Source organism: Saccopteryx bilineata, chromosome 1 (genome assembly GCF_036850765.1).
Source record: "Saccopteryx bilineata isolate mSacBil1 chromosome 1, mSacBil1_pri_phased_curated, whole genome shotgun sequence".
Taxonomy (NCBI): Eukaryota; Metazoa; Chordata; class Mammalia; order Chiroptera; family Emballonuridae; genus Saccopteryx; species Saccopteryx bilineata.
In genome coordinates, this window is record NC_089490.1 from 141,335,268 (window position 1) to 141,345,192 (window position 9,925).

The following is a 9,925-nucleotide window of genomic DNA, read 5'->3' on the forward strand; positions in this document are numbered from 1 at the left end:
CTGGTTAGGCTTTAAGTGATTCTTGAAGGTGCTCTTCTTCCCAGACCCCAGCCTCCCATTTCCAGCGTACCCCAAATTCCCAGCCCCGACCTCCAGCATCTTCTGCAGCTCCCAGTGCCCTCAAGGGAAATCCCGGGCTCTGCATAGCCTCCAGTCTCATCTCTCAATGACCCCTTTCACAGCCCTGCTCAGTTCCCGCACCTGCCCCAGCCCCCAAGGGCCATCTCTGGAATGCCAACAAAACTGTCAGTCAGTGATAAGCACAGGGAAAAAATGGAACAGGAGGGAGTAGAAAGAGTTAGGAGCAGGGAGGGGTGAGGGAGGAGATGCTGCACGAAGTCCTGCAAAAAGCCGGAGGGAAGAGAACTGGCACAGGGCACCTGCATATGCAAAGACACTTAGGCTGGAACAGCACAAAGTGGGTGGTGTAGGGTTGGCAAGGAGGACACCCAAATTCAGGCAAGAAAAGCTTATTAGGGGGTCATCTGCCAGGCTGACTCATAAGGCAGAGGTCAGCAACCAGTTCTCTAACAGGTAGAGTTAAATAGGGGATTCGAGGGTGGGGGTTGGTAGTCATCAGGGGAAAAAAGGATTAACCATAAGTAAGCTAGGGCACCTTCCTCACCGGGTGCGTCAACCGGGATGCCTGGGGGAAGGTGATCTGGAATGTCTTTATTTTAATGTCCTTTTGTCCACTTAAGGGAGGAGGGGGTCACGGCCCCCGCCTGCAACCCTATTAGGTGCAATGGAGGGTGAGTGAGGAGCAGATGTTAGGAGAGGAGGATAGGGGCTCCAGGTGCCACACAGGCGCATATGGACCAATAGGAAGGGTGGTGTAAATGAAAAAGGAGCCACATGCTGAACCTGACAAGCTCAGGGAAGGCCTGCATGGTGGCCTTGCAAACTCAGAGACCTGAAGTAACCACACAAGATGATCTGAAATGAAAATTTTCCAAGTAAAAGCAGTTCATGGTGGGTAGTCATGTCTTAGGGTGGTATTTTTCTCTAACAAAAGTTAATGCATACCTTAATTGAGCATGTCTCTTGTTTTTTTTGCATCTACAATAACATACCTTTAAAACGTAAAATGTTCTCTTTTCCAGCCCCTTCATGGCACAACCACCCTCCAGAGCGGAGACCACAATCCCCTCACTGTTATCCTGTTAATTATTAACTAGCCTATGCCCATGTAAGTATCTATTCCTTTTATCAAATTCTAGAGATCCCCCACCCCCGCTGTGTTGCTTTCTCCCATCTCCTAATCTATCACCAATACATTTCATGTGACCCCCTCTTTACATTTCCCCTTGATTTCATTGTATTAAAATAAGTGATGAAACTGCCATTGTCCAGAGCATTTTCTCAATCCACTGAGCTTTTGCTTCTCAGAAATTGTCTTCAACTTTGCTCGAATAAACTCATAATTCTTTCAGGTTTGGACGTTTCTTACATTGACAGTGTTTCACTCAAGGTAAAAGGGAGCCACAGGCAGACATGATGCAGGAACAGCTGCAGCCACGGGAAGAGGGGGCCCGGGAGAGGTGAGTCACATGCTTCAGGCAGGGCCCCCATGGGGTCCCCTTACCCAACTTATTTTCTCTCTGCTCCAGGGTCACAGCCACAGGCACTTGCTCAAGCCCGGCTGGGCAGCCTTCCTTTCAACTCCCTCCCCTGTTTTTCTCAACCTGTTTCCTTCCCCTGAGACCCTGACCCACTTCCTCACTCTAACATCTGAGTAACTGACCCCGACAAGGAAACTTCTCTTTCTGTGGTTTCAGCTTTGAGGTTTCAATTCCCATGTCCCCTTTGGGTGCCTCTGCAGGATGCGCCCAGGCCCCCATGCTCCCCATACTTTGTGCTCACCAGCCTCCCCTACTGAGATCCCATAACCCTGAGTGGACCATGCAGATCCAAATGGTGCAGTCCTGGCACAGCTGAGACTAGAGAGGCACCTCAGCACACTCAAGGCTCTGAGCAGACCTGCAGCAGTGCTGGGTGCAGAGGCCAAGACTGGCTGTGCATGTGCAGCAGGAACTGGGCCAAAGTGAGTGGGTGGTGGGTTGAATTGTGTCCCCACAAAAGAATACATCCACAGGTCACTTTAAAAAAACACCCCAATAGGCCCTGGCCGGTTGGCTCAGCGGTAGAGCGTCGGCCTAGCGTGCGGAGGACCCGGGTTCGATTCCCGGCCAGGGCACACAGGAGAAGCGCTCATTTGCTTCTCCACCCCTCCGCCGCGCTTTCCTCTCTGTCTCTCTCTTCCCCTCCCGCAGCCAAGGCTCCATTGGAGCAAGGATGGCCCGGGCGCTGGGGATGGCTCTGTGGCCTCTGCCTCAGGCGCTAGAGTGGCTCTGGTCACAATATGGCGACGCCCAGGATGGGCAGAGCATCGCCCCCTGGTGGGCAGAGCATCGCCCCTGGTGGGCGTGCCGGGTGGATCCCAGTCGGGCGCATGCGGGAGTCTGTCTGACTGTCTCTCCCTGTTTCCAGCTTCAGAAAAATGGAAAAAAAAAAAAAAATTAAAAAAACACCCCAAGCCCTGGCCGGTTGGCTCAGCGGTAGAGCGTCGGCCTAGCATGCGGAGGACCCGGGTTCGATTCCCGGCCAGGGCACACAGGAGAAACACCCATTTGCTTCTCCACCCCTCCGCCGCGCTTTCCTCTGTCTCTCTCTTCCCCTCCCGCAGCCAAGGCTCCATTGGAGCAAAGATGGCCCGGGCGCTGGGGATGGCTCTGTGGCCTCTGCCTCAGGCGCTAGAGTGGCTCTGGTCGCAACATGGCGACGCCCAGGATGGGCAGAGCATCGCCCCCTGGTAGGCAGAGCGTCGCCCCATGGTGGGCATGCCGGGTGGATCCCGGTCAGGCGCATGCGGAAGTCTGTCTGTCTCTCCCTGTTTCCAGCTTCAGAAAAATGGAAAGAAAAAAAAAACAAACAAAAAAAACCCCCAGAAGGTCCTGGCCAGTTGGCTCAGTGGTAGAGCGTCGGCCTGGCGTGCGGAGGACCCGGGTTCGATTCCCGGCCAGGGCACACAGGAGAAGCGCCCATCTGCTTCTCCACCCCTCCCCCTCTCCTTCCTCTCTGTCTCTCTCTTCCCCTCCGCAGCCGAGGCTCCATTGGAGCAAAGATGGCCCGGGCGCTGGGGATGGCTCCTTGGCCTCTGCCCCAGGCGCTAGAGTGGCTCTGGTCGCGACAGAGCGACCCCCCCGGAGGGGCAGAGCATCGCCCCCTGGTGGGCAGAGCATCGCTCCTGGTGGGCGTGCCGGGTGGATCCCGGTCGGGCGCATGGTCGGGGAGAGCTCTCTCCCCGTTTCCAGCTTCGGAAAAATAAAAAAAATAAAAAATAAATAAAAAAACCCCAGAAAATCACAAGTGGTGGTGGTGATATGGAGAAATTGGAACCCTTGTACACAGTTAGTGGGAATGTAAAATGTTACATCTGCTGTGAAAAATAGAATTACCCTATGACCCTGCAGTTCTACTTCTGCATATACCCCCAAGAGAACGAAAGTGAGGTCTCAGAGATATTTGTACACCAATGTTACAGCAGCATCACACACAAGAGCAACCCATGGAAACAACCCAGATACAAAGACAGTTGAGTAGAGAAGCAAAATATGGTCCACCCATACAGTGGAATATTATTCAGCCATAAAAGGAAGAAAATTGTGACACATGTGACAACATGGATGAACCTGAGGACATTATGCTGAGTAAAAAATGACGGACACAAAAGGACATATACTGCATGATCCCATTTTATATAAAGTTCCTAGAATAGGCAAATTCAGAGACAGCAAGTAGAATGGTGGGCTAGGAGAAGGGAATGAGGAGTTAGTGTTTAATGGGGACAGTGTTTCAGTTTTGGAAGATGGAAAGTTCTGGAGATGGATGGTGGGGATGGTTGTACAACAGTGTGAATGTACTTAATGCCACTGAACTGTATACTTCACACACACACACAATGTATGTCCTAACCCCTGAAATTTTAGAATGTGACCTTATTTGGAAGAACAGTCTTTGCAGACATAATTGATCATGAGATGAATTCATCTTGGATTTAGGGTGACTCTATATCCAATGTCAGGTGTCCGTAGTTAAAGAGGACACAGGGAGACACTCACATGAGAAGGCCATGTGATGACAGAGGCAGGGACTGGAGTGACGCTGTGACAAGCCAAGGGAGCCCCCAGAAGCCAGGAGAGGCCTGGGACAGATTTTCCCTCAGAGCCTCCAGGATTTCAGACTTCTGACCTGAGTCAGTAAATTCTGTGGTACTCTCCTACACAGCCACAGGAAACTCATCAAGGGTGCCCATCTGCCTGGCCTGTGGGGGCACAGTGCATAAAGTGTCGACCTAGAACACTGAGGTCACAAGTTTGGAACCCTGGGCTTGCCTGGTCAAGGCGCATACAACAAGCAACAAGTGAGCAATGAACAACTAAAGTGAAGCAAATGAGCTGGTACTTCTTGCCCCTCTCCCCCTCTAAAATTGATAAATAAAAATCTTTAAAAGAAAAAAATGTTAAAAAAAATAAAGGGTACCCATCCCTGTCCTCCACCTGCTGAGACAAGAGCTTCAGGTCAGTCTGTGAACCCCTTGCCCCACCGCCCACCAAGGACCACAAGACAGTAGAGACTTGGAGCAAATGCTCCTTTTAATATCTGGGCAGGGCTGGTGGACAGGCCCTGTCAGCACCACGGGGCTTTTCTAAAGTGAAGCCTGTAGCGTGGCAGTGGAGGGGTCCAGCCCTAGAAAGTCCCAGCTCCCTCAGGCCACACATGGTCCCAACTGTGGCACCCCCAAGGATCAGCTACAAAGTGGAATGCTTCTCGAAGGGCACGGTCAGGAGTTGGGCTGCTGCCTCATCCAGGAACCAGCAGAGTTTCCCAGTGTGGGGCTGGACAAGGGCGGCAGGGAGCAGGCTGTTCTCCTTGTCCTCCAAAATGCGCTGTGTGAAGAGGGCACGCTCGTGAGGCCTGGCTGCACCCCAGCGACCCTTAGGGCTCTCAGGCCGCCCATGGACTAGACTCTCCTACTCTCAAGATATGATGTTGCCCTTCCAGCTGTCCCAGCTTAGAACAGTCAGCAGGAACAGGTGCCTTCCCTTCTATCATCCAGGACAGTATAAAAGGTGGTTGGCCCATCTTTCCTGCAAAGACCAGCAAGTCACTATATCAGCTCGTATCAACATATGGGCATGTGTGTTCCAACAAATCTTTATCAGTGTACACTGAAATCTGAATTCTGTTAAATTTTCACATGTTCGACACTATTATTCTTCTCTTGATTCTTTTCCCCCTACTGCTTAAAAAGGTAAAATCCCTTCATGGCTAGCGGGATTTGGCTCATGGTCTGTTGTGTGTTGACCCCATGATGTGACCTCATGGTGAAAGGGCATTATAAACCCTGCTTTTTGCCAAAAACTCTGTAATTCACTGAGTTCTGACCATGACCCTGTGAGGTTGCCTCTGTTCTTACTCCATTTCTCAGTATGGGAAGCTGAAGTTTCTAGTGGCCTCCCTCAGGGGCTCCCTGGGGAGGGGCCCCTTCACAACCCACCTTGTAGATGGAAAAGTTGAGGCTGGGGGTGTGGTTGTGGCCACCTGAGGCCATGGTAGGCACCACTGGCAGGGACATGGGTCTGCTGCACTCTAGAATCTACATCCCAGACCCCAACATTAGCCACTCCTGTAAGAACTTCTAGGCTAGACAGTTTGGAAAAATTATCATTTATTTATATTTTAAAATATTTCCAATGTCTCCTATAGTTGTTGGTGTGTTCAATGAGGACAATTAAAATATATTTTCATTTAGTTTATTTCCAATAGCTTACTTTATTTTGTTTTCCTAAAATATTATGTATAACTATATCTTTTTTCTTATTCCTACTTTTAAAATTTATTCCTACATATGATTTTCTTCTTTTAAAAAAAATTTTGAATTTTGTATTTATCCCTGACCAGGCGGTGGCACAGTGGACAGTGTCAGCCTGGGACGCTGAGGATTCAGGTTTGAAACCCTGGGGTTGCCAGCTTTGAGCATGGGCTTACTCAGCTTGACTGTGGGAAATCATAGACATGACCCCATGGGTCCGCTGCCTTGAGCCCAAAGTTCACTGGCTTGAGCCCGAGATCTCTGGCTCGAGCAATGGGTCACTGGCTCAGCTTGAGTCCCCTGGACAACTGAAATAACTACAAGTTGATGCTTCTCACTCTCTCTACTCCCTTCCACCTCCCTTCCTTCAATCTCTGAATCAGTAAATTAAAAAAAAATTAAAATATTAATCAATTCAAAAAAATATTAATTCATTAATTTCTGACTTCAATTTCATTTATTTCTTCTGCTGACTTTACTTAGATTTATATTATTACTCATTTTTCTAATTTGAGAGTAAAGTGCTTGACTTGTTTATTCAACAGTTTCTATTTAATCTTTTTAAAATGTATTTTAATGCTATATGTTTACCTGGATGCAGCTCTGGCCTCATTTCATCAATTTTGTTTTATAATTTATTCATTCCTAGCCAGCCTGTAATTGCAGTTTCCATCTCCCCTTCAACTCAAGACTTGACGGATCTTGGAATCGCTTCCAGCACAACAGCACTAGGGGTCATATTCTATCTCCAGGCCCACATGCCTATAACCTGCCTGGGAACGGGGCCCCAGTTTTACCTTCAGAACAGCTGCCTTGCCTTCTCCGGTTGCTACAAAGATGACAGTTCGGGCTGCATTCAACACAGGAAGTGTGAGCGTCACACGCTGTGGGGGTGGCTTTGGGGAGTCACTAATGGGGGCCACAATCTTCTCTCGTTCCTGGGGGAAGACCGGCCAGGTGAACATAGGGGGGAAATGACACTTCAACTTCTCAAACACTCACCATACATCAGGCATGTTTCATCTATCATTTGATTGCACCTTACTAATCCTGTGGTACTTGACTTAAGGCCCCCATTAGAAGCTGCGTAAACTGAGGCTCAGAAGGATTAAGCCGAGCGGGCATGCCTGTTGGAAGAAGCTGACTCAAACCCTGCTATAGGCATTTCCTGGCCTCCCTCTAGAACCGCTAGACAGCAGAGGCCAGAGCTCGGAGCAAGCAGACCCTGTGTGAGCGCACTCACCTGCAGGAGGGGATGGTCGGGGAAGAGTGAGCAGGTATGGCCATCAGGGCCCACTCCCAGGATCAGCAAGTCAAAAACTGGGATAGAGTCCCCTTGGAAAGCCTAGACAGGGGAAGAAGACAGTCCACAGAGGTGAGGGAAGGGGTCAAAGGATACAGAGACAATTGTTAGAAAATTGTCAGCCTCACCTGCAAAACATGAACTCTAATCTATGAGGCTCCACATTTCACCTGCCCAACTGGCCAGGAGTCTGGGGACACAACTGCCTCCAAGATATGAGGATTGCCTGACCTGTGGTGGCGCAGTGGATAAAACGTCGACCTGGAAATGCTGAGGTCGCCGATTCGAAACCCTGGGCTTGCCTGGTCAAGGCACATATGGGAGTTGATGCTTCCAGCTCCTCCCCCCTTCTCTCTCTGTCTCTCCTCACTCTCTCTCTGTCTCTCCGTCTCCTCTCTAAAATGAATAAATAAAAAATTTTAAAAAAAAGATATGAGGACCCACCCAGGCTAGCTACCAGGGTGTCTGAGTTAAGGGAATCCTTGAGGATCCTAAGGTGGATCTATGGCCTCTTCAAATGGGGGAATCTCAAATGGGTATACCCAGGGCAGGCTGTATCTGCACACTCACCCCAGGAAAGTTTCTACCAATGATGATCACACAGTGCTACCTGCAGAACTGCTTTGTCACCCTGGGAGTGGCCATCACGTGGACAAGTTCTCCCTGTGGCTGCTCCAAGGTACTCACCTGTCTCAGCTTCTTGGCATAGTCCTCAGCAGCCTCCTCCACGGGAAGCTGGGGGTTAATGGTGATCACCTGGCTGTCGGGGATGGGGAGCTTGGAGAGCAGGTGGGTCTGTGGCATATGAAGAGACAATGTCACCAACTGTAATGCACGGGGCATGGCATCGTGGAGTTTGCATATGTGACTATATGGAATATCCAGGTCTGTATGAGTTAGGATCCCAGTATCTATCCGCCAGGAATTTTTTAAGTCTATTATGACTGGGGGCTTCCTGGCCTTGGCCTAGACCTATCTGGCCACACCACAGCCCTGTTTCAAACTCCCCATACTTCCTGGGATAAAAACCCAGCCCCTCTGTGCCCTCCATGAGGCCCTGCTGACCTTCCCACTCCAGTCTATACACAAGCTATACGCTAGGGGAGATCCGACTGGACGGGTTGAAACCCTGACTCTCCCACTGGTACTCAGTGACTCAGGCACATAACGCCCCTCTTCTGGCCTCAGTTTCTCCATCGATGAAACAGAGATACTGACAGCCTCTGCCACATAGTTTATTGTGGGGTTTCATGAGGTGATGTGGATTAAGCTCTTGGTAATCGGTAAACCTTATTAAAAAAAAAAAAAGGAGGGATGGAGGGAGGGAGGAAGGAAATCATCAGCTCAATCTTCTGTGCAAATAGAATGCAACACAACCAGGACTGGGTGAGCTGAGGCTCAACTCTAGTCAAGCCTATCCCTCCCACACCTCCTTGAGCAGGTTTTCTTCCTCTGGGGCAAAAGGAGTGGACACTGATGAAACCGGGAAACCACAGGGCAGACCATGGCTCCTCCAAGCCTCAGTTTCCAGGCTTGTAAAACGGCAAGTGTTCCCCTGATTCTTTAGGCGCTGGGGCCGGGTTCAAAGACAACCCGCCTCGGAGGTCATTAAAGCACAAGCTGTGAGGAGACCACGGAGAACAAGCCCAGATAGTAAACTGAAGCCCAGGTTCCCGGCAGAGCCCTCCTGCCTGGCTCTTCTCGTAACTCTGCACTAGCATCTGGATGCGGTTCCTGAACTTCCCTAGGACCCTGGCTGGGCCACTCCGCGTCACTCACAGCCTTTTTTCAGGCCGTTCCCTCTACGTGGCTGCCTGATAAAACAGGAAGAGGGGCTTCGAAGCTCATGCCGGTCTACCCAGGTGGCAGTGCAGGTGCAGCCTAGGTGGGATCTAAGGGCACTAGGCGGAACATTCCCAGTTCTCATCCAGATAAATAGTAGTGCTACGAGGCCATAGTATGATCCCTGGCGGCCCCCTTAGCCGGCTCAGGCGACCAGCCCTCATCATGGCCCCAGGCGGCCCCCGTAGCTCTCACCCGGTAGAGGCCGTACGTGCTCTCAGCGTGCTCGAAGGGTACCAGGCGCTCGTCGCAGAAGCACAGCGTCCAGTGCGTGAGACTGGGCAAGCCGGTGGGGGCGATGGCGGCGGGCAGCTCGCGAGCGAGCATCGAGACGAGGCTGCCACCCGACAGACCGAGTGAAAAGCGGGCGCGGGCCCCCGCCAGGCAGTACGCGGCCCGTTGCACTACCAATTGCGCCAGCGAAGCGCCGAGCTCTTGCGGGCTCGAGAAGACCGAGATGAGGCCCGGGGCCGGCGCGGCCATGGCGACAGCGGGAGGCGCAAGCGTTCCCGGAAACGGCCAGTACGCCTGCGTACAGACCGCCCCGGCAGCCAAAGGGTTTAGTCCTTTTGGGCGGCCGCCTGCGACACATGCGCAGCCCTACAAGTGAAGGCAGGGCGGAGCGGGCAGTTGGGCCCTCTGCGCTCAATTGCTCCCCAGTTCGTAGTGTTAGAGCGAGGCCATATAGGGGAACTCAGAACTGAGGGACCCTAAGAAGCTGACGTGGGCTGGGGTGAAGAAATGTGAGTTTTCCTAGGGGACGCATTTTGGTGGACTTTTAAGTTCCTGAACCTGCTAACATATTTACCTTGTTGCTAGTTGTGTTTCTTTCGATGTAAGCTTAATGAGGGCAGGGTTTTGTTCACTGATGCCTTGCAAGCCCCCTGAGTTATGTCTACCGGAGT

General features: G+C 51.2%; 1 protein-coding gene across 2 annotated transcripts; it reads right to left on the bottom strand.

Annotated features, from left to right (window-relative positions):
• Window positions 1–4,632: 4,632 nt before the first annotated feature.
• PGLS (6-phosphogluconolactonase) lies at window positions 4,633–9,563 on the bottom strand. 2 transcript variants are annotated; one of them, XM_066270130.1, is made up of 5 exons: window positions 9,216–9,522; window positions 7,866–7,973; window positions 7,119–7,220; window positions 6,673–6,813; window positions 4,633–4,949 (listed from the first exon to the last, which is right to left on the bottom strand). In XM_066270130.1, the coding sequence occupies exons 1-5, from the start codon at window positions 9,501–9,503 to the stop codon at window positions 4,812–4,814; spliced, it is 777 nt and encodes a 258-aa protein (XP_066126227.1). In that variant the 5' UTR covers window positions 9,504–9,522; the 3' UTR covers window positions 4,633–4,811. The 2 variants fall into 2 exon arrangements, with proteins under 2 accessions (XP_066126227.1, XP_066126235.1); XM_066270138.1 differs by lacking the exon at window positions 4,633–4,949 and adding an exon at window positions 4,960–5,150 and having other exon boundaries at window positions 9,216–9,563.
• Between the last annotated feature and the right edge of the window lie 362 nt (window positions 9,564–9,925).